At 33.8% G+C, this 26141-nt stretch overlaps 1 protein-coding gene across 1 annotated transcript; it reads right to left on the bottom strand.

The window, feature by feature from the left end:
- Positions 1 to 1519: 1519 nt before the first annotated feature.
- On the bottom strand, positions 1520 to 26141 carry LOC128997757 (innate immunity activator protein). Its single transcript, XM_054423421.1, has 9 exons — positions 25964 to 26141; positions 14134 to 14384; positions 12856 to 13084; positions 11623 to 11803; positions 10491 to 10594; positions 10136 to 10253; positions 8640 to 9024; positions 8186 to 8397; positions 1520 to 5489 (listed from the first exon to the last, which is right to left on the bottom strand). Exons 1-9 carry the CDS (start codon positions 25965 to 25967, stop codon positions 5369 to 5371), a joined length of 1605 nt encoding a protein of 534 aa, XP_054279396.1. The 5' UTR covers positions 25968 to 26141; the 3' UTR covers positions 1520 to 5368.

The raw sequence follows: 26141 nt of genomic DNA on the forward strand, positions 1-26141 counted from the left end.
CTTTCAAGGTCGCAGCATTTAAGGAGAGCATGGGAAGTAGCCTTCTGGGTACTGCAAAAACACCAGCCAGGCCTTCTGAAGATAAGGCGGATATATCTGTCACCCGTCCGCGAAGGGTTAATATGTTATGCCACAGCAGGGTGTCCACATTCTGGAAATCAGGGATAGTCATAGAAAAATATTCTGGTCATTGAAATAGGCAAAAAGTCATGGTAATCCCCAATGATGGATGGATTTGATGCCTTAACCCTGACTATTGTAGCATTTTTCACAAATGTTTTACAAATCAATTTATTACAGTTGTATTAGTTTATGAGTTTTCAGTCTTTATTAGTTCATTGTTGTACCTATTATACTCCATTGTTATCAGTTAATACATATTTCAGTATTTTCTGCGAAATAGCTTGTCCAGGCAGTATTATTTGTATGTGTATGTTATATTATAATTTTCGAGTAAAGTTTGTGAGTCATGGAAATCAATGGTAAATGGTCATTGAATTTAAATGACAAATTTTCTGTGGACACCCTTTGCCATATATGCAATGACTTAATCACTCGGTCTGGCCCACCTACTCCACACAACTTGGGGTGGTTGGTACCCATGAGAACCTTGTGTAAACTCAACATGCAGGAGGCTAAAAAATAACATTGTAAGAAAAGATGAGTATAAAAATAGATAGTTTTAACTGTCATTTGTTGGCAACCATCTATTCTTATATCTAGCAAGCACTCCATTGAAATAGCAAGAGTTTTCAACGCTTTATTGTACTGTGGTTGTGAATAGAATTCAAACTCATTAACTTATTTATAAGAAAATTGATAACCCAAACCTAACCCTCCTTTCCCTGGATTATAAGTTTTTATTGCACTCATGATGTTATTGTTAAGAATATGATTTTCAAGGTTTTACAATAAAATGTTTACGCATACATTTTAAGATCAATTCACTAATCAAGGTCCTTCCAGGATCTTTTCACTTTAAAAATATAAAAGTATGTAAAATAATCCATTTAACTTAGGTCACACTGTTACTCTTTGTAAACACTGCAAACAACTTTTCAGAGAGCTAAATTCCCAGTTTGTGCTACTAATTTTGCAATCATGGATTGTCCCCATTGATAAAAATTAAAAATACATCAAATATATTTACAGTAGAAACCCGGTTAACTGAAATTGGGTTAACCGAAACGGTTCTATAAATTAATTCAGGGCTAAAATATAAGTACAATAAGTAATACATAAACAGAGAGGGGCTTTTCTATAACCCATTGTAACATTTTTGTAGCTGAAATAAAACACTGTATTACATAGACATTGTTTTTAATTCATTTTTCCTACACTGTGGTAATACATAGGCTATTTTTAGCATTTGATGGGTTAACCGAAAAATTGGTTATCCTTAACAGCTCTCCCCCTTTATTTCGGTTAACCGAGGTTATACTGTAGTTAAAACTGCTTAAATTAATTTCCCAGCAATGAAGGTATGCATATTATGAAACAAGACATCATAATGTAAGAACTTTTATTACATATGAAAATACAAAAATTGTCATACAATGTGTGTTTTTGCTTGAACTTAAAACAACATTACAAATGCTGTGAAGTATCTCATATAATGATGTACCCAACTTAACATTGTCACAATTAAAAAAAATATGTGTCCAAAAGGTGTCGCAATAAGAAAATGAAGTATGTAGAACCAAACAACACAGCTAAAAGAAAAAAGTTGAATTGTAAAGGTTATCTCATCTCCAATACGCTCCAGTAAATGCAACAAAATATGCACAATGTAGGCCTACTTGTATCAATGAGGAGTCTATTATAGAATACATATAATATTAAAGTTAAATGACATATTTTGAATATGTATATAATATTAAACTACCTACAGTATCTAATAACTTTATTGTCAATCAATAAGGCACCATCTACAAGACACTGAAATTTACAAAAAGCACCACTTTATTGAGAATCTCTTATTTGTGCAATATCGTTAGAATCTATCAAATTGGTCAAATTCTATTTTATCCCTAAAAGAAAAATAGTTTTCTCTGTTTGAAGAATTGAGTGAAGGAACATAGACTATAAAATAAATAAATACATAGTGATAGAGTAAGTAAAATGGTTCATTAAAAAAAGCTTTAATGGAATCTTCCTAAATGTTACTGTCTCCTACGGTTAAAGGTTGATTCACAAATATCAGTCCAGTCACAGTTCCGTTACAGTCCACTCACAGTTCCGTTACAGTCCAGTTACAGTTCCGTCACAGTTTAGTATCAGTTGAATCCGCAATTCTTTAGTCAACTTTCCGTCAGTTGGTTTCAGCCAGTCTTCCGTCTCTAATATTTACAGTAGGGATAGACGAGATTGAAATTTTAGTTCGAGACGAGACGAGACGAGATTTTTTATTTCTCATAAAATTTCGAGACGAGATCGAGACGGGATTTCCCTTCTCATACACAACGGGAAATGCACGTTCAAAATTTTTACCTGATTTTGTAACATTGTTAGATGACTGTTTAAATACAAAAATAATGATAATAGGCAAGAATATTTACAATCTTTTATTAATCACGCCTAACTTATTAAAAATGCCTACGATAAGGAAACATAGTGATATCAGTTAGGATAGAGTTCAACTTATCCTAAAATAAAATAAATCATAAAATAAAAGCAATATTAATTTTTATAAAATAGTTACTTGTTTTGACTTTTTATAGTAATAAAACATTCCTCACACTGCTTACACTTAACAAAACTTCTCAAATGTTATTAAAGTAATATTATTAAAATAATTAAAGTAATATTTACATTTATAGAATTAATTAAATAAGAACGCCTTCGCAAAGGAAACGCAACTACAACACGCTCCTGTATTGCGGGTATTGCATTGACTTTCTGCAGGCGTTTTTAATTTTTTTTTTTTTTTTTTTTTTTTTTAATTCTCGTCTCGATAAAAATCTCGGCCAAAAAGAAATCTCGTCTCGTGTAACGAGATTTAAAATTTCCCGAAAATTTCCCGAAATTTCGAGACTTGACCATCCCTAATTTACAGTGATGTTACAGTAAAAAATTTTAAATTAAACCCCTATATTCTATCAAATTTTCATCGTCCATCTGTTTTATATTGTTACAAACAGTACTAAAAATATAAACACAATCATTTAAATAACAATAACACTATTTTTTAACCTCAAACACGTCCGTCAGGCGTCCGAACAATCCAAAAATATCGGTGAAAAGAAATCTGAAATTGACTGACAGACGCCGACAGAGCGACTGACGGACCTGCGCCGGATGAGTGTAGAAAACGTAATAGAAAATCCATTAAAGAATATTTTGGTTGACTGTAACGCTACTGATATATCTGAACTGTGACGTGCCGTAACTGATACGTGTGAATCGACCTTAATAGATGTTACTGAACTAGGACTGCTAGAAAGATTACCTGACAGATCATCAATTCATTTATAAAAATAGACATAAGCACATAATGGAGCTAAGGCGTGGAGGTATTCTCATACAGCCTTGCATTAATATACCATTCATATCAAAATACAATAATTAAGTAGACAAACATTTGACATACAACAAACTGGTAGGAAAAACTCTTGGATAGGTTGATACTGTTGAAAGGAGTTAGGAAGAAGAAACTAGTAATATGGGCTACAAATATACTGTATTAACATGAATAGTGAGTCCACGATGTAGTCACAATTATCATTGTCCACAATTGTTGTCAGCAACTGTAACTTTGTAAGGCCAATGAATCTGACAGTGATAAAGTTGACAGTCAACATAATTCAGAGAGGGTATATGGAAATAAAAAAGACTGCTATGTTGAATTGCTTAGAAGCAATGAAACACATTATGAAAATGACGATAAAGAAGACGGACGCAAAGTTATTATATCCTGTTTAAAAGACAAAAATTGTGTTTTGACTCACACAAATATGCCCTAAATTCGTCATTAAAGTCTGTAAAGAAGTAAAAAAATCTTGAAAGAATTATCCAGACAGCACTTGGAAACATTCTAACAAAGCCGGAAGAAAATTTTAAAGCACAATGCAGAAAGAAAAACAAAACATGGGTGGCTATAATGTGTGTGCCTGAAAAAAACTTAATCTGGACATGTCCCCACAGGAATTTAGGGATGTCCTAGCTTTACGCTATGGGAAAACACCAATAAACCTCCCATAAAAATATGAAGGATGTGAACATGAATTCAATACGAATCAATGTAAATATATGTGTGTCCCACACATCCAATGGGGGTTTTATAGTAAAAAAATAAAATAGGTGACACAATAAACAATTTTTATGATGGACCAAGCTAGGGGAAATAGTGTTCAGTCCTGAGGCCTTAATAGCTGAAGGAATGAGTCATCTAAGTGAACCTGCACTTAAAGCTGATTTATCTTTCAGAGGTGTATAGGAGACTCAGATGGAAGCATTGTTTGATGTTCGTGTCTATAACACATATGCTTCTTCATCTTATGTTTCCATCTCTCATAAACAAGTTAAAAAAAGCAGATGATGACAACAAAATAAAATACACAAAAGCTTGCAAACAGACATGAATTGTTTACTCCACTCTCACCACAAGTGGTGGGATTTTCAGGAATGAATTTCAATTTTTTTAGATTTATGGATGAAAAGTTATCAGAAAAATGGGAAAACCCATAGAGTGTTAATTGGATAAGGTCAAGAACTATTTGTGCTCATGAGCAACAAGCCTGAGACGAACAAGAAAGAAATGGCGGTCAGCGAGGGAATTTGAAGCTCGAGCTGGGATTCCAAAATGGTTATAAATGTCAAAATTATTGTTGAATTATAATTTTACTATGCTTTTTTCTGTCAAATTTCCAACGTAATAAATAATGCCTTCTTCTTAATTTTCATTTAAAAAAAATTGTAATTAGTCCGCTCTATGGCAGTAAAATAAAACTGTCAATATAAACAGAAGAGGATGACCAGAAAGAAGCTTAACATATTGATGTAACTGAGTCCGCTGTTACTTTACATATTGAGAAGAGTTTTACAACTTCCTGCAACTAATAAAAGAAGCTCCACAATAAACTCTAACTATGGAGGTTTGAACATTATGAGAACTATAATATGGTAACCTAATAATATACAACACGTTCATAAAAACTATTATGTAGCCAATCATTTAATAGAATCCTTAATAACTTAAATCAAAATTACCTTAACTACTTAAATGAATTTACTGTTAATTACAAAATTATATCCTACGCTAAAGAAAAGGCCCTTAGAGGGTCTGATTAAAGCTAGTTCCAGTGGGCTTTGTCATGAAAACAATTATAGTTTTACAAGTTGAGAGATCATTTTGTGGGAGTGTCTTAGTCTAAACGAGTGTAGCAGAGCGAGCTTGGGGCGTGGTTTGGTCTTGGTACCAAGACAACATCTCATGGGAGTATGGATCATCTGAATCTGGCCTGCATCCAACCTTATCAGTCCCTGACTCCCTAGGGACAAACCATCCATCAGGTGAGCAATATGTTACAGTTCAATAATAGTTAAAGTAGTAATTGACAAGTTTAGTCTACAAATAGATGGATCTCCATCAGAAACAATAATAATAAGCGACAAGAGCATGATGGAAGTTACTGTGCTAAATCTACTGTATCATTACCACAGTTATAATATTAAGACTATACTCGGATCCCATCATGATGGATAATATTGAATTTTAGAAACACAACAGAAATTAGGCCTATTGAAATTATGTTAAAATGAAATGTTTATTCGTTATTACAAAAACTGTGATTATTCACATATAAACATATTACATGATACCTAATGCTAAATTAATTTAGAAAATCATTTAGGGAGAAAGGACAGTAGGAGCCTAATAGCAGATCATTCCTGTATCAGGTGTTGTATAGATGACACATTTTAAACACAAATTCCTCGTAATTTATTTTTACAAAAGTGCACGGTTGAAGAATATATACTGCATAAATTGTCAGAGCTTAATCTGGATAAAAAGGGGCGGCAAGAAGAACATAGTCTAGTATCAGCTAAAATGTGTATGGATATTTTTGCAAAGTAAAAATACTCTTGGCGATGGGGGAACCATGAGATAATACATAATACAGGAAGTCCTAGACACAAAGTAAGAATGACAAACAGCAAGAGCTGCATAACTTGAAGATTTAAAAACCGCTCTCAGTCCAAACAATGCATTGGCCAGGAAAGTTGTAATTTGAAGTAATTTGAAGTTGATGATCAGACCATTTAAGATTTTGGTTCATATTTACACCCAGAAATTTCTAGAAGATTTTATCATTTTATGGAATCACCTGATTTCTTCAGTTGTGGGATATGGAAATGAAGAAGATGAGTTTTGGAACAATTTAGATGCAGTCCTTTCTGTGAAAATCAAGTTACCCAGGGAGTCTTAATCTTTGGATGCTATGTTATATATTCATGATGACATGTATTCATTGGTGTCAGACAAAGGAAATTGAGATTTAAAAGAATGGTTCAGAGCCAGAACCAGTCGCAGCTAAGTTAAAAAAGTCTTTTAAAAAATTAACTACATGGACAAACACTAGATAGGATTAAAAGTATTGATGGTCGGATCCGGATATCGGACTACCGGATCCGCCGAATCCAAGCTAGAACCGGCACCCGATCGGATCCAAAAAACTCCGGATCTTGGGCTGGATCCGGTTTTGATGGATCCAATTTTTTTTTATGTATCCATGTACAAGACCGATTTCCCCCCCAATTTTTTTACTAACACAAAGCTGTCTGTATCCATGTACAAGACCAATTTTCCCCGTTTTTTTTAATTACACAAAGCTGTCTGTATTGGGGTACAAGACCGATTTTTTTCCCGATTTTTTTACTAACACAAAGCAGTCTGTATCCATGAACAAGACCGATTTTTTTACTAACACAAAGCTGTCTGTATCCATGTACAAGACCGATTTCCCCCGATTTTTTTACTAATACAAAGCTGTGTATCCATGTAAAAGACCAATTTTCCCCCGATTTCTTTACTAACACAAAGATGTCTGTATCCATGTACAATACCGTTTTTGTCCCGATTTTTTTCCAATTTATTTACTTACACAAAGCTGTCTGTATCCATGTACAAGACCGTTTTTGTCCCGATTTTTTTACTAACACAAAGTTGTCTGTATCCATGTACATGACCGTTTTTGTCCCGATTTTTTTACTAACACAAAGCTGTCAGTATCCATGTACAAGACCGATTTTGTCCCAATTTTTCTACTAACACAAAGCTGTCACAAAGCTAATAAGCTGTCAGCCACTGATCTCATTTTACTATCCTTTGATCTTGAGTATGCTATATCGTGGTTTTTGCGTGCAGCATCCAATTTATTTATGCCTGGATCACCCATTGCTTATCTCTTCCTTACATTCGTTCCAGGTCCACAGTATTGATAGCCAGATACGTGAAGTTCTACAGGTAAAATACCCTGTGTCTGTGTACAAGAAGATTATCTGTATACATACAGGGTGAATAAAAAGTCAAGACTCCCCCATCTAATATTTTTCTAAGTTAGAACACGGTATAGTCTTCTTGTACACAGACACAGGGTATTTTACCTGTAGAACTTCACATACCCGGCTATCTTACTGTGGACCTGGAACGAATTTAAGGAAGAGATTAACAAGAGGTGATCCAGGCATAAATAAATTGGATGCTGCATGCAAAAACCACGAAATAGCATACTCAAAGAGCGAACTATAGTAAAATATACACAAATATCCTTTTGGTCGTCGTGCAAACTTAGCACAATGTTTCATTTTATGATTTGGAAAAGTTTTAATGTTCCCAAAAAATTAGGGATTATGGGCTCAACTGGAGATTACTCTATATATAAGATATATTAACCTTTAAACATTACCAATTTAGTTTTAAACAGTATGATTTAAATTGGCATTCTGTTAATTGAGTTTGTTTAAACCCGCCCTTTTTGACAGTGTGTATCTTCAGATCCGGATCCAAATTTTTCAAGATCCGGATCCGGATCCGGTACCGACATTTTCTTGGATCCGCCCATCATTTATTAAAAGCAACAACTGGAACTCATCCTTTTCTCATGTGTGTGTACATAGCCAGGGTCTGCCTGTTAATAAAATGGTAAGACAACAGATAAATAGATAGTTTGATGATGAAACTTACTGAACTGCAAGAGGTTCACAAGTCATGGGCTGCAACGGACGGTACACAGCCTTCTGTTGTGATACCGGAGGAGTGCTGGAGGCATTCTTGCGAAACTTTGTGCTATACTTGTAGAAGTCAGCCATCTCAAAGGGCTTAGTCACTTCTCTGTAAGGTTGCCACATTCCAGCTTGCACCACCGTATGGTTCTTTGGCGATTCAAATGGCACCACCTGAGTAAATTACTATTAGTATAGGCACATAGGACTAGAACAGAGTAATTCAATATTTCAGAATTAAAGCAGTCTTTATTGATATATACTTTATTTATCAAGTTTTATAGCGTGATAATGAATGGTGTGTTATACACAGAAATAAATTGTCACGTTAAGTGCATTGATGCACTGTCACACACAAGTTGTCATTTAAATGAGTAAAATACTGAAAAAAAAGATTTTTTTATAGCATGAATTACCGTGTCAAAAGACAGCTGTTGGGAGACTGGCATGTGTATCTGCTCAGCAGGGTCTCCTTCACTGCCGGACGTGTGTGAGTGAGCTTGGGTGTGGGTGTGGGTGTGAGTATGAGGGTGCGGGTGGGGAGGTGGATGGTAGTGAGGGATGGGAGGAGTTGGAGTAGGTGTAGGCGTGTGAGGAGGTGGCGGTGGCGTAGGTGTAGAATGTACAGGATGAGACGTATCCAATGATGTCTCAAACCAATCCTTTTTTTTAGTCTTGCGAGAACCTTGAGTCAAATGGTGGCTGGTTTCAGGATAGGTCTGGTTCGGCAGAAGAACACTCTGTCGCAACTCTGACTCAAATGTTTCACCACTTCCCCTTCGCCGATCCAGGCTTCCAAATCTGTAAATAACACGATTGTCATCAAATTTGAACAGTAACGCCTAATTTATATACCATCTACGTGTGGTGGTTGTTAAGATTTGATGTACGTAAAATTAACTATTGAAATAATACAACAAATTTTAAGATTGTTGGAACAAAGTCAATGAATATCCCACTCTAAAATTTTTTGGGACAGCCCAGTGTAAAAAATAAGGATTTTATAGGAGATAGAAATATGCTGAGAATTTAAAAATACATAAATTTAAAATCTTTATTTATTTAGCTGACGCATATGTATCAGGGATTTGCAAATAACTCCACAATTATAACTACAAGAGTAAACTACACAACAGTCACATCACAGTGAAACAATTTTCAAGACTGCATAACTCAATATACAGACTCTTGGACAAGGATACTGTGAGTATATGGTTACTTGGTTTTTATATTGAGCCCAAGATTAGCAGGTGCCTCTATCTTGAAAACAATTTTGCATGCAAGAACACCTCACTAGATGACACAAGGAGAGGAGACAGTGTGATGAAGCCCTCCAGCTTACTACCAACCTCATGCCAAGCTGGGAAGCCGGACATAGTAATCATGATAACACTATCAAAATGTTTATTTGTATGTTACGTTTTTATGTTTCTGTTGTGTCTTTTAATAATGTCTTAACAAAGTTGCAAGCTTCAAAAATTTCGCTATCAGAACAAAATGTGTATACAGATTCAACTCAATAATAAATTAGTTTGTTGGACCGTTGGAACGAAATAGGTAAATAAATAATGATGGGATTATTTTATGGAGATAAAGTAAGACCTGTTTTTGTCTGCTTATTAAGATTTACTTATTTTTGCTTTGCTAGAACGGTTCATTTTTCCTGAACTAATTTTTATTTTGCGAAAATAAAATAAATTTTATTTCATGAGATTTCAGTATATTTGGTTTTCAATCTAGACTTATTTGTTACTGTATGGAGTTGTAAATAACACTGTATGTCATAACGGGGTTTCAAATAAAGCAATTTGTTATAGAGGGTGTTTAATATCAAGTTTGGTTTTTTATTTAACATTATCTTTTAAAAGCACATGCAACAAAAATGTGTCACGTTCCACTCATTAGTCATTACCTGTCACGATAACGTACAGACTTCTTCTCCTCATCATCTTCAGGTTTAGAACCGACTCCCAAGTAACGAGAGGTAGGAGCTGTGTTGTACCAATTGTTGTTCTCTTTGTATCTATTACCTGCAGCAAAAAAATCACTTTTTGTAATTTTATCTTCATTATGAAATAAATGAAGAATTCATAAAGGTTGTCACTGTCTATGCCTAGTGTCCAACCAAGAAAAGTTGAAATGATCTGAGAGTGTTAGCTAAACCTTTAGAGAATAACTAGTTTTATGATATAACATATAAATGAGTGTAAGCAACATTTTTTCCCCAATCAAAACTTAAATACTACAAAAATAAAAACAAAACTAACCTTGAAGATCGTGTGGTACTCTATGAGTTCTTTCAAATTCTCTGGGTTGAGACGATGGCTGATAGCCCCAGCTTTGCTGATAGGCAACTTCTGATTGTATTTGTCTGTAATCATAGGAGTTCAAAGCTATATCAAGCAAATTGACACAAAATATACCAGTTAGAAACAGACTCTAGATTTATGGTTGAGATTATTTTTCTTTAAATTAAATTGATGCATCACAGGTTGACCTTACATAATTTTGAGTGTAGGTTATATAATTTAGAACACTTTACTTCACAACACCCAAGCCAACAATTAATTTAGTAGGCCTATTTAAGAGTCAATAAACTTAATTAAATCGTCTTAGTCTATTGTAAAAAGTTTTATTTTTTAATAATGCCTAAACTGATTTAACCTAACCCTCGAGGCTTGCTGAGTTCTGCTCATCACATTAAGATTTTTTCCAAAAAAAAAAGCAGCTTAATTAGCGTCTTCAGTCGTTTCTGCCTCCCTATTTGACAGGCCAATTTCCTGGATTTTCCCAGAACAATTTTTACACCCACCCTTCCCCTAGGTTTAATCTGAGATGTGAGTTAGTGAGTGCGGATGCGCCCTATCTTAGTTTATGTTTTATTTATTAAGAATTAATCAACATATATCGCATAGCATTTTTCGATCATAAAATTTGTTTTTTAGAGAATTTACAAATCCTCTAAAATATAATTATCCTGTAACATGATTATTTTAGTAGCATATTTCTTTTTTTATTTATATTTGCTTCATTGCAAAAAAATATCTTTGCATGCACCTTTTCAAGTAACACCAACCTTAAAAACAACTAAACTATTTTAAAAAACCATTATGGTTTTCAAAATAAATTAGTCAACTCAAAAATACAATAGCCAATGTTGTACAGTTAGTCAGTTGTTGTATAATTAAAGATTTTTAATAAATTGGTTCCTTATGATGATTAGGATTTAACTACAAAATTACGCGAAAATTGAATAAACTTGTATGATTATGTGATGCGGCGCCCTATCACCTTTTAAAGGTTAAGCGAGGGTTAGCAGTCAAAGACTACACAATAACATGGAATTATAAGTGGAATCGTCAAAGCTTGTGGGTTAGTTGTGGTAGACAGATGTTTTACCTGTGTGTGTTGCGGTAGGGCATGCCTGAGGTGGGCTCCCTCACACTGTTGTATCTTGATGATCCCACATGAGTCACCACCTGATGGTTCTGGTGGTACAACTTGTCTTGTACTGGAGACAGACTGACGCCGTTAACATTGTCACCAACAAGGCCTCCCCCTCCCCCTCCATCTACTTGATCTGCAAACAAAGTTTTAAATGACAAAATTAAAAAGAATGTTTGCTAAATCAATTTGTATGTTTGCTTTAAATAAACTTTTAGCACTTAAGCTTAGCTCTGTCCACACGAATCAAGTTGGAAAGCTAATACGAACAATTCTCCAATATATATCTAAAACCTGGACTTTAGACGGAGAAAGAAGAGCAAGTAACATTTAAAAATAAAGCATGACTCAGGAAAATCTTTGGACCTTCAAAAGAAAATGGAAAAAGGAGAATCAAGCTTAATTGGGAACTAAACTAAAGAACCTGTTTTCAATCATCAGGTATGGTAGCTGGAAAAAGCCAATTAGGGCCTATATCTTATAGTAGGTGATAAAATTATTAACTTTGGTATTTTCTTATTCCATAAAAATTTCACGCCACAAAGGCCTTAATCTTTTTGTGTTGTGTCCGTGTCTTGCATTGCATGTATTATTTACTAAAAATTAAAGCAATAAAATGAAGAAACCACGTAAAAACTTAAAATTACCGTATGTAAATAGTTAAGTTTAGTGTATGATGACTACGCACCCAACGACAGAGTTATCTCCTAAATGCCTGTAGTGCTAAAACAATCAGGATTGCGAACACTGTAAGTAGTCTTTATATATTTATTATACGCAATCCCAGGTCAATAATTCTCTTACTGCTTCAATGTAAATGGTGTTTAAACTGTATTAAAGCATGTAAATAAAATAAAATCTGCCACACTAAATAATCCTAAATTTAAAGTTTTTCTAAATATCCTAGTTTCTTAGATACCTACAAGTCAAACACCCTTAGGTCACTCAGTTAAGTAGTTCACCCTGTGTTGAGTGTGTTAGTTATTTACTATTTCTTGCTATTTTACAAACTTTAAAAATTGTACGACCAAATAGAACAATTAATTTCTAAACTATTACCTGTCCTCAGGTATCATTACCAATAATCAAAACACACTCACACGAGCATGAAACACACACCAAATCAAGATTCACATTTTACAACACAATAGGACTTGTACTTTCAGAATCCAAAGTCAATGACAATACCTGACTCCAAAGGAGGCCTTGGCTTTTTTCTTTGCTTCAGTGGGCAGCGGGACGCCTGCCTTAGCTGGGATTCAAGTTCCAATAACCGTCTTTGACTCTGTTGATACACAATTCTATGTTTGCGTCTTGCTGCCTTGCTGACTGTCCCATCATTGGCCAAACTTCTTGCTGCTTCTGCGATTCCTGTTTGAATGTTATACTCTAGCTCCAATGTAGCTAGAGATTCCTCCTAGAATTAGATTAAAGATGTAAGTAGTTTCAAAGTTTAGAATTGGCAGAAAAGTTTTGGGTGTAAAGTAAATTTGGTACAAAGAAGCTTTTATGATGTAAAATTAGGTTTTGTTCAACAAAACTTATTAGTTATTTATTAAGCTAGGGGAAAATGCTTTATATTGGAATGTGTTGAATCTGAAGAAGTAGGCCTAGGCCCTTCCGACATAAAAACAATAAATAACTTAACTTAATTGTAGGAGTTTGCTGTAGAAATAAATTAGGCAAATTATAACACAAAGAGGGCTCTTTAAACTCAACTTAGTTTATATTAGGGTGTCTACTCAAACTAAAACTGAAAGTCACCGTTTATTTGAGGTTTATAATGGCATAAAGGGTATTTTTTGTCATGTTGGTATGAGACAGGGGGCTTAGGTCTCAGAGACAAATGAAACTGTGTAATGAAGCCAAAGCAATGTCCCAGCGTCTTGTTGAAAGCCGCAAACATGATCAGATGCGATTCCGATTACAAACCAAGTCAAAATATATAAACAAAAAAGTTTAAAATTAACCATGGCTGTTGATTAAATTATTGACGGACTAATTGTGACAAGTTCAATTTACTATTTTTTGTAAAAAAAAATAGTAACTATAAAATAATTTCAAATTATCTGAATATTTAGAAGAAGGGGTGTGTTGATGGAACAGATCATCATAATATTGCAACGATTGCGATAGTTTTTTTAAGGAGGTTGCAGCCTATTTAACCTTGCATTTGCCCAAATAGGCCATCCAAATAGGCCTGGTGCTTATGCAAGAGGCTAGCAAGGCATGAGGTGAGGTAATACAGTACACAACTTGAACTTTCTTTTAGTGGCAGGGACCCACGACATTGCTGCCATCTTGGATTAAAAGTCCATCCGTCCCACTACCGACTCATCCTACACTTACCAAACCATATTATATCATCCTGACCATCTGGAATACCTAAGTTAACACAGGATTAACTAAAGTATGGAAACTGTAGGACCTACTTAGTACTAAAATTTTTGTTATAAACAGGCTTACTTCTTTAGACTTGAGTTTATTAATTAGGTTCTCAGGATAGGTAAATGAGGTTCCCACACGTCGTCGGAACACCGGAGGACTCTCGCCAGCCTCTAGAGGTGTTTCCAGGGGAAGTACCCCTGTCAGCTCTGCCTCCTGGATACATAGTGCCTTCAGCTCTTCATTCTTCTCTTTGATTTTTGCTTCTAGTGAGTCTTTGCGAGATTGCAGACTTGCCACCATATCGACTTTAGTTTGTGGGCTTTCATATTCTGAAAACAGAGTAGAGGCTAGGTAACTTACTTCTTGCTATACATGAGTTTAGGTGAAGAGCTATAAGGAGGACAATTAGACTGTCGTCTGGACCAGAAACCAATTGATTAACTGATTAATTTGTTTCTCAATAAGTGATAACCATTTTTATATAAAAAGAAAACCAATCACACAAAGATTCAAGATTCTAATAAGGTTTGGCTTTTTGTTCATTAATGTTTCTATTAGGATTCATAAGAAAGATTTTTTTTATATAAGCAGGGAAATAAGCTAGGCAACAGATATTGTCGGCCATAACACAGGTATTTGCCAGGTTGGCCCATGTCTATGAAGGTAAAGTCCAGAAAATAACTAACTCTAAATTATTTCAAGAAATAGACTTGGTGTAGAGGCTACAGTTGTAAATTTTAAGATGATTGTAGATCTCTTTTAAATGAAATTGCATTTTAATTGCAATTTCAAATTGCATTTTAATTGCAATTTCAAATTGCATTCCAACCATCGATTTAAAAACATTAGGTAATCCAAAACGGCCTCGTCCCCTTTAATTTCGATAATTTAGAAATTTACAGTAGATCACAAATTTCATAAATAGACATACGAGGTGTGCTATAAAATAAAGAGTCTGTTTTTTAAAAGCATACTGGCTTGATTGACGCCTAGTTTAGCCACAGCCTTAGTTTGTATTGGATCGTGTATTTTTAACTAGGTAGGCCTACTCTAAAAAATCGTAGGCATTGTAACTAAGCAACATGCCAACAAACATTTTGTTATAATAAAGCTAGTAACATTAACCAACAACTGTTAAAACACTTAAGAAAAAACCAAGTTTAGGGTATATATTTCTTGGATGTTTTTAAGGTGTCAGAATAAATTTCAATTTGTGAGTCCTTTTGTTTGTGTCTGAAGATTTAAACACCATTTAGAACACAGTTTTCTCACGTTGAAATGTCTGTGTAATATTTGTTGAACTGTTTCTTAGTCGATTCCTACAGTCCAAGCAACTGTACGGATACTCAAATGATGATTTTGTCGGATGGGATTGCCTATTTTTTTCAATTTTATCATCAGTTTTTTTTTAAGTTGAAGAACGTCCTTAAAATGGGTCATCTTCAACATCTTCTCTCCCTTCTTTGAAACGTTAATACCACTCACAAATCTGTGTACTGACATCCACTTTTTGCAAGATAGAATAGGCCTCTGTTGCAGACTAACCGAGCTTTAAAAAATTTTCTATGTAAAAATTGTACAAATTCCATTTTCCTACATGTGGCAAATACCACACAATCTGACACAAACGAAGACGTAGGCTAACCCAACTAACTAGGCCAAATGTCATAGAACCGGCCAACACATGGTACGGGAAGTCAGGCGACAAGGCAATATGGTGATTGGCCTTGAGGCTCACGCCATTTGTCTCTTAGAAGAACAGTCTGGTAATTGTATAGCCATTGCTCCTATGTTAAAAATTATGACGGTATAGCAACAAGATTAAGGTATTTTATAGCATTTTTGTGATTTATAATAACTAATCTTCAAAAATGTTCAGCAAGTACCTGGTGTCCCATAAAGCTTGAGAGTAGGCCTACAATAATCATCATAATATTAGTGAGAGTCTACTCTTCTACTGTACCAAACTAGCCAGCTGATATTCCTCAACAGCAGGTGGAATACTTTTCAAACATATTAGATGTTCAGTGTTACATGTTTATCAACCCTAACTTACAAAATTACCTATATAGTTACGCTACGGTACTTAAAGTCACTAGCCCTTTCAGTGCTATGGCACGATATATCGTTGTTCGCGTTTCATCCGAAAAGCGCTAAGCGATGATACATCGTGCCGGCGCAACTTTCGATCATGTGAGTTTAAATGAGCATATTGGTTAACTTGGTTGTAGTTTCGAAACAGCGATGGTTTCTTTCTATTCCTCATACGTTCGAGGCCCCATATATCGTTTCTTAGCACTTGAGATGAAAAATTTTATTTTTACTGATTTTTTTTCTCGCACACTAGACTTTGCCCCGTGGCAAGCCTAGCACTTTTCGGACGAAATAAGTAAATAACTCTAGCACTTTTCGGAAAATTACAAAAAAATATTCTAGAATCGAAAAGGTTAAAGCTATGATTCAGTAACGTTTAGGCTAGAAGTATATTTTTTCATTGTTTCTTAAAAAAATGTTGTTTATAACCAAAAATATTACTAATTTAGCTTTTTCACTAATTGCAACTAAGAAGTAAAATAATTATACACTCGAACAGAATGCCAAGAAATCTACTAAAAGCAATAAAATAACTAAGGTTCCACACTTATAACTCTTCATGGAGAACAGTAGTTACCTATCTTACAAGCTCAATTTGATAATAAACTTAATCATTAAGCTATAAGTTGTTCTGATTCTAAAATATTAACAGTATGGCCTGAAAAGCTAGGAACAAGATTAAACTAATGTTCAGTAGGCCTATAACCTATATTAACTGACATGGTTGTTGCCTAAACAGCAACGGATAAATATTATAAGAATAGTAGAAATTCTATTATAAATGTAAATTATGAGAAGTAAAATTATAAAATGATTAAAAATTCAATTTTGATTAAAAAACTCTTAGAATGCCGTAATTGTAACAATGAGTGAATGAATGAATGAAATAATATGTTTATTTTCCACATAATATACAGAATACAAAATACATACTCCTTAACGTTACAATTACAAAATATAAACCAAAACTAAAATAAAAAGAAAAATTTCTGTACTAACATAATAGATTTTTTTGTTTTGAAAAATAGGAGGAATATTAGTGGAATAAGGAATAATATTAGTGTGTAGCATTTTAGGTTACTTTGAATATAGGCTAAATCTCCAACAAGCATTAACAGTACAGTAATAGTCAGTTTATTAATGTTTTACTGTTTTATAAGGAATAATAATTGCACCATAACAATTTTTAAATAGCTCTAAGGGTCAACTAAGTCCTAAACGATTAGTAATAAATATTAGTTTTAAGAACCAGTACTTTCAATTTCACTGATTAATGTGTCTCATTTAAACACGTTCTAATTAGCTATAAAAGTACTGATAGAAATTTCCATACCAAAGTGGAAATTTTTGATATCAGCTACCTCCAAAAGAAACCCTGTGCTTTTACTCTAGTTTAAAACTGGTGAAACATATACACCACAAAAGTATAACTATTGCACCAACTGATAACTAAGCTTAACCAAAATCCAAACTTCTATTGGTTGTAGCAATAGATAGTTAAAATGGAGTCTAATATCAAGGTTTTGTCTTTTTTTTATCAAATGGTCTTTCTTTACCGTATATTATTTTGTAGCATACTCTGAATCCAAATGTGCACTTCATTTTTGTTGTAAAACCCCTTTAGTGTCCAAAAACAGGTAGATCTTACAGTTTCTGCAGAGAAACTTCAATAGGTTACTTTCAAATGAAATATTAGTTCAAACTTTGTATCGTATATGATATGGGGTTCTGTAATATAATATTGATTGTATTTATTGAATTTGTAAACTTTAAGCCACAGGGAGTGTTCAAAAAATATTTTTCACATTATACTGTGGCGATTAGGTTTCTCCTAGTTAAGTTCAGTTCTGCTTAGTTTATGATTATAACAAACATGGTAGGCCCAACATTTTTAAACATAGTTGGTAGGCCTATTTTGTTTGATTTGTTAACCCTTAGTCGGTGTTGATATATGTATATAGTGAAGTCCATGTTTAGAGGTATTACTCTTTGGTCTTTGTGTATTCTCTTTTAAGTGTATTTGATTTCCAATTCAGAATAAAATATGTCGGCTCATTAACTGCAGCCTAAATGTATTTCTGTCGATGTTAAATACAATTTATAATAAATAGTATTGAAACTTCAATTGTGTTTTTATTTAAAACATGAAACATGGTGTCTTATAAGTGGGATACAAATAAATTCAAGTGCGTGAGTAATAAATTAACATAAAAATGTGTTATAACAATGAGTGAGTCGGAAGATGAAAACGTGCTTCAACAAACTGAACTAAGGACTGTGTCTAGAAAAACTGAAAATTTCACAATGGTTCCATGCAATCTTCAGAATTTTAATTTCGAGGGCAATTTAGCCGAAAATTGGAAGCACTGGTATCAGAAATTTGAGATTTATCTCTTGGCTTCTAACCTAAATTCTGAAAATGACGCTAGGAAGGTTGCTCTACTACTACATAATTTGGGTGACAAATGCATAGACATTTTCAATTCGTTCAACCTCTCATCCGAAGATGCAAAAAAGTACGACGTGGTGGTAAGTAAATTTGAAAACCATTTCTCGCCTAAGAAAAACCTCACGGTTCTGAGACATAAATTTCTAAATAGGAAACAGCTGCCATCTGAATCCATCGATAGTTTCTATACAGACTTAGTTAACTTGAGCCTCGCTTGTGAATTTGACTCTGTCCGCGAAAGTCTTGTTTGCGATGTCTTAATATCAGGGCTTAACTCTCAAAACCAGAATGTCAGGGAACGATTATTGAGAGAGCCGGAGATTAACTTGGAGAAGACTTTAGCAATCTGTAAAGCTGCTGAACTGTCTAAACAACACATCAGAGAACTTGAAGCAGAACATAATGTCCATACAGTAAACGTCCATAAGCAACGAGAGAGGGGTTACCAACAACCACAAACGTTCAGACAGAAACAGGTTCATCAGGACCAACGGAACAAATTTCATCCACCGTCACAGCAGAAATCAACTGGGACAGGTAGGCCTAACAAAAGTACAAGTGCTAAGAAGTTTATTTCAAACTGCCGTAATTGTGGGAAAAATCACGGTATTAACAAGTGCTCTGCGTATGGCTTAGTGTGCTATAAGTGCGGTAAAAACAACCACTTTGCCAGTGTATGCAAATCAGCCAAAAAGGTTTGTGAAGTAGGCCTAAGTTTAGATTCTAATTCGAGTGATGTAGCTATAAGGCAAGGTAGGCAAGACAGTTCTTCTAAAAGTACTTGTGCACAAGAATATTTTTCAATTGATACGGTATCGCTCACGTCTGAATCTATATCTAATTACGTGATTGACAAAAACTTTTTATTCAGTAATATATGTTCAGTTAATGATTCTGTTCCTAAAAATTACATGTGTAAATCCAGGGATAATGAATGGCTAGAGAATTTGAACATTAGGGAACACACAATATCTTTTAAAATAGATACAGGTGCTCAGACAAATATCATCCCAATTGATTTGTTTAATAGGCTAGGCCTATCAAAGGCATTAATACGCACCTCAAATATAAATCTTAGTACACTAACTGGTGAAAAAATACCGGTACTAGGTATTGTAGATTTAGATTGCTCTTTCAACAGGAAAATGTTCTGTATTACTTTTGTAATAGTTGATGTGAAATGTTCGCCAATTTTAGGCTTAAATTCTTGTCGCGTGTTAGGTCTTATAGCAGCCTACAATGGTCAGGTATTGTCTGATGTTAAGAACCAAAGTGTAAATAATATTGCTCTAGGCCAAAATATGCATAGGCCTAATGAAAGTGTACATTCTGTTAGTAGCATTTTGAATGAATACAGCTCACTTTTTGATGGTAGTATTGGTAACATTCCTACAACAGTTCATTTGTCATTAAGTGAAGATGCTAAGCCTATTATTGAACCATGTCGTAGAGTACCATTCGCTTTGTTAAATCCTTTGAAAAATGAACTTGAATTAATGGAAGCTAATGGAATTATTGTAAAAGAAAATGAACCTACAGAATGGGTTCACAGTTTAGTTTTGATAAACAAAAAAAATTCTGGACTAAAGGTAGTATTAGATCCAAGAAACCTGAATAAGTATATACAAAGAACACACTGTCAAATGCCAACTATAGATGAAGTGTCATCAAAGTTTTATAATTGTAAGATATTTTCAACTCTTGATGCAAGCAGTGCATTTTGGATGCTTAAGTTGGATAATATTAGTAGCAAGTTGTGTACGTTTAATACACCTTTTGGTAGATATAGATACCTTCGTTTGCCATATGGTATCTCAAGTGCACCGGATATATTTCATTCTACTGTATCTCAAATATTTGAAGGTATTGATGGTGTAGTCACCTACATAGATGACATTTGCATATGTGCTCCTGATAAACAAACACATGATTTAAGATTAAAGGAAGTATTAAAAAGAGCTAAGGATTTTAATATTAAGTTTAACTCTAGGAAATGTAAATTTGCTGAGAGTGAAGTTTTGTTTTTGGGTCATCGGTTTACTGAGTATGGTTTAACTCCGGATCCTTCTAAGCTTAAAGCTGTACAGGAGATGCCAATACCTAAAGATCGTAAAGACTTGGAAAGATTTTTAGGAGTTACCAATTACTTATCAAAGTTTATTCCAAATTATTCGACTGTAACATCTCCTTTGCGAGTTCTTTCACATAAAGATGTTTTATTTCAATGGAATGCCGAACAACAAAATGCATTTTTGACTTTAAAGTCTTTGTTAGTATCTCCTCCTGTTTTATCATATTATGACCCAAGTAAGCCAATAACATTGTCTGTAGATTGTTCCTCAACTGGTTTAGGTGCTGTATTGTTATGTGGTGATAATCCAATTGCGTATGCGTCTAGAGCGCTCACTAAGACTCAGTCAAATTATTGTCAGATAGAACGAGAAATGCTAGCCATAGTTTTTGGTTGCACTAGATTTCACCAATTTATTTTCTCTAGGAAAGTAACTGTTGAAACTGATCACAAACCCTTAGAATGTTTGTTTAGGAAGCCCATTACTGCTGCTCCTTTAAGATTACAGCGAATGATGCTAAAAGTTCAACGCTATGACTTAATTGTTGTATACAAGCCAGGTAAATTGATGTATATAGCTGATACACTGTCACGTGCAGCACTTCCAGTAGAAGGTAAAGAAGATATTGATGTTTTAGATGAGGACATCATTTGTGAGGTAAATATGTTAAAATCTTATCTTCCCGTGTCTGAAAGTAAACTAAACCTGCTAAGAGAAAAAACCAGTTCAGATGAATGTCTAGGTATTTTAAAGATGTATATATCTAAAGGTTGGCCTCAAAAGCCTGAAGTCAGTAATATGGTTTTACCATTTTGGAGTATTAAACATGATCTTCATGTTGTAGATGATCTTGTTTTCAAAAATCAATCTATTGTTGTACCTAGTTCACTTCATAAAATGATGCTTGAAAGTTTGCATTGTGGCCATGTAGGAAAACAAACATGTGAGATTAGGGCACGCAATTTATTGTATTGGCCCACCTTACATAAGGACATTGAAAGTTTTGTAAATAAATGTAGTGTTTGTGCTAAGTTTAAGCCTATGAATGCAAAAGAACCGTTGTTGTTTCATGATGTACCAGATTTGCCTTGGCATAAAGTGTCAGGTGACATTTTTGAGTTTGATAACCAATATTTTCTTGTACTAATGGACTATTATTCTAAATATATTGAGTTAGTATCTTTGTCAGACATTACTTCAAAAACTGTAATCGAGAAATGCAAATCAATATTTGCTCGCCATGGAATTCCTGTTACTTTAGTAGTTGATTCAGGAAGTCAATTCACTTCTAACGCTTTTCACGAGTTTTCTGTGTTGTACGATTTTAAGCTAGTGATAGTTAGTCCAAAACACTCTCAATCTAATGGTCAAGCTGAGTCAGGTGTCAAAATAGCGAAAAATTTACTGAAGAAAACAAAAGAATCTAAGTCTGATGTGTATCTTGCATTGTTAAGTTATCGTAACACTAGTAAACAATATCAACCTTCACCAGCAGAGTTAATGTTTAGTAGAAAACTCAATGGCCTATTGCCACTGTCTAAAAGTAGTTTGCAGCCTAAAGTAACAAAACCTAACAAAATTTTGTCAGACAAGAGAAAAGATTGTATTAAAAAGTACTATGATAGAAATAGCAAAGAGTTACCCTCTTTAAATGTAGGAGACAAAGTGTATTTTAAGAAAACTGTTGATTCACCTTGGACATCAGGAAAAGTAGTAGAAAAAAATAGAATCCCCAGATCCTATGTTTTGTCTGATGAGAAAGATAAAATGTTTGTAAGAAATAGGAAGATGATTAGGCCAGATTTGTCTAATGATACAGGTAATGAAACCATAATGCCTGAAACAAGTCCTAAGTCGGATTCACAAATCAGTTTGTCAGGTACTAATGGTAATAGCCTTATTTCTCCGCAAAGTAGTCCAGTGTTGTTTCAAAGACCAGTAGGCCTAACTCCTAGAATTTCATCAGAAGAACAAATTGTTAAAAGTTTCGATGGTTGTGTAAGCCGAAAGGGTAGATTGATAAGAAATCCAAAGCGGTTGTCTTATGATTAGGTTTTGGTGTATATTTTGTTAGACTTGAAAGGAAAATGTTAAAGTTGTATTTTGGAAAGTTAAAATTTTCAATTTTGTAAAAGAGAGGGGATGTTGATATATGTATATAGTGAAGTCCATGTTTAGAGGTATTACTCTTTGGTCTTTGTGTATTCTCTTTTAAGTGTATTTGATTTCCAATTCAGAATAAAATATGTCGGCTCATTAACTGCAGCCTAAATGTATTTCTGTCGATGTTAAATACAATTTATAATAAATAGTATTGAAACTTCAATTGTGTTTTTATTTAAAACATGAAACAGTCGGTGTCTTTGATTTTAAAACATGATCGGTGACGCACAGAGTTTTTTTTCCGGGTATTGAAAAGTTAGACAAACCGGAACACTGTGTTTTGTACATATACAAAAATGTATTTAAGTCATTTATAATCAATAAATTGTAAATAAGATCAATAAAAACATCCGTGTTGGATATTTTTGGGTATTACTCCTGGGTAAGAAACACATCCAAATATGATATTTAAGCTGCCCGGAAGTCCTTAGTTACTCAAAAATCTGTCATTTTGTCTTTATTACTTATTAATTGTTTTCTCTAAGGTGGTGAAAGATACGAGGTTGAAACGTTACTAGACAAAGCTACAACAAAATTATGAACGTTTTTAAAATTTACAAAACGAAATGGCGGCCATTTAAAAATTTGATTCTTAAATAACTAAAAAACCGTTGATTTTACAAAATCTTTACAAGAATAACTTTTTTAAGGCAGTTTAATTACAAATCGATTGACCCCTTATATTTTAAGATTAGATGAACATTACTTGAGATATGGCAGCTTTACCGCCAGGCAGACGTGATATTTATAATATTCATAGTAAAAAAACTATTTTGAGTAACTAAGGACTTCCGGACAATTTAAATATGATATTTGGATATGTTTCTCACCCAGGAATAATACCCTAAAATATTTGACACAAATTCTGAAACACCCTAGATTTTTATAGGCCTATAACTTATACAGTATATATATAGCCTAGGCCTATGTCCGTGAACCCAATAACTTGAATAATTTTGGTCTGATTTTGTTTGCCAACCAGCATGATCGGACCATGGGAACGGGGCTTTACGGGGGTTTTATGGGGGAAAAATAGTTTTCCTCATTTTTGACCATCAAAACACAAAATTTGCCAATTTCTCTTTGGACTTTTTTTAGAGAGCCTAAAAAAAAACAAATAATTAAGTAATATAAAAGTGTTTTTGTACTGTTATTGATAACGGAGAATATTGTAAAATGTTGTAGTTTGCTTGTTTATGGATATATTTTGATCAAACTTGGCAAATGTAACTTACCTATATTATTTTATACTAAGCTTTTAATATTCGCAGATGATACGCGTCTGGTAACCGGAAGTGGATTAGGCGTCCGGCAGTTACTGTCATCTTAACCTAACCTAACCAACCAAACTTGCTGATGATGAAAAAATTGAATGAAGGTTAAATTCTGTTCATGAAATAAAATTATAAATGCCAAAAATTTCAACAAAAGATGTAGGCCTACAGTTAAGAAGAAATGGCATCCAAAGCAAAATCATTGACAAAAAGTTAAAGTTAGGTACCGATGGGATTCAAACCAGGGACCACTCGCACATCAGCTGAGCACTCTATCCACTACACCACGAACACCGATGGCTATACATCGTATTGTTGTGGTAAAGTCTTTCCGGGTCCCCACATCCCGGTGACGTCACTGCTGGAAGTCCAATCCACGTCCGGTTACCGGACGCAAATCCTCTTTGTTTAATATTTTACCAAAAAACACACTTAAATAGTTTCCTTGTAGCAGCAAACCTAAGTACTCATTAAAAACCTGAATGTCATTTAAATAGATTTCATTGAAAATCAATTCAGACAAATGGAAATTTGCTTAGTCAACAGGTTTGCTGTGGCGGGGGTATTTGGTTAAACCAAGGTTAGGTTAGTTTAAGATATGTTAAGTTAGTTTAAGATATGTTAAGGCTAGTTATTATGATAAAAACACATTAAGAGTAAAAAAGCCGATTTTTAAGTTAGCGCTTTATGCAATTTTTGGGGTGAAATAGGCGTTTGCCCCAAAAGTGCCTAATAGAAAAAGTGTTCAAAATAGGCCAAATAATGGGTCTTACTGTTTCTTAACTGGGCTATGCTAATATCGATTGAAACTATCGATTCAATTAGTACACTTTCATGCGATTTTTTCACCATCAGCAAGTTTGGTTGGTTAGGTTAGGTTATGATAGTAAAATTTTATAATAGATATATTTAAAAATATCGATTACTAAACAATATTTTCAATTCGATAGTTTCAATCAATATTACCATAGCCCAGTTAAGAAACTGTACCCCAAATGATGAGAAAAAATACTTTTTTTAATTCGTTAGAAGTCCCTAAAGTAAACAAATAGGCCTACCGTACCCTAATGGTAGCCTAACGAAGAAACTTAATTCACTGGAATGACATTTAAAATGTATTAGATTGAACAAAAACTGGATGGTACTTTTCAATTCAGCGTGCAAAATACTTACCGTAAGAAAAACCATCAAAATAAAAGAGTATTAGGGGGTAACCTATAATAGGTAGGCCTACCACTGGAACACGACCTCTAAGTTATACATATGTATGTAGGATATAAGTTAACAATAAACAAGCTAGGCCTAAGTTAAATGTAATGATAGGCTAGGCCTACTTAGTCTTGTATTCTCCAAAGAAAGTTACCTAGTTATTGCTAACTAATATTAGCAATTAAGAGCCTAAAACAACTGTTCTTGATTGTGTTGTATCATATAGGAACTTAATTAACTTATTATAGGCCTACAACAAACTTAATTATAGGTCTCTAAGCTACTAAGTACATAATTAAATTAAATCTCATAAGACAAGATAACATTTTGCATTTTATCACTGGATTTACTTTAATTCACATGTTTAAAAAAATATAAGAAAACTATCTTCATTCATATTGTGGTCATAAAAATGGTAACTTGGTCTTTGGGCTAGAGGTTAGTTCTGTCTGGCCTGGCCAAACGTTTTCTTTCTCCAGGAAACAACTGCCTGGATGAATACAGAAAAAATTATAAACCCCCTATTAATATTTTGTGAGGGGGCATTAAAATTATCTATCTAAAAATCATGCAGGTAATTTGGTCTAGCGAAGAACAAAACAGATAAGCAGTTATATTAAATCCACTGGAACAACACTCGGACTTACCCATTTCTACAACAATTCATGTTGATACAAACAACCGGGACAAAAGAACATAATATTTATACTAGAAATTAAATCCGACAATAACCAAACACTTTTTTGAAAACAACTTTAACTAATAATAAATCAAAACTAAAAATATAAATATACACAACGCAATGTTTGTTCACATTACGTATTG

Source organism: Macrosteles quadrilineatus, unplaced genomic scaffold, assembly GCF_028750875.1.
Source record: "Macrosteles quadrilineatus isolate MER2022 unplaced genomic scaffold, UCM_ALF_1.0 Scaffold_7__1_contigs__length_78375512, whole genome shotgun sequence".
Taxonomy (NCBI): domain Eukaryota; kingdom Metazoa; phylum Arthropoda; class Insecta; order Hemiptera; family Cicadellidae; genus Macrosteles; species Macrosteles quadrilineatus.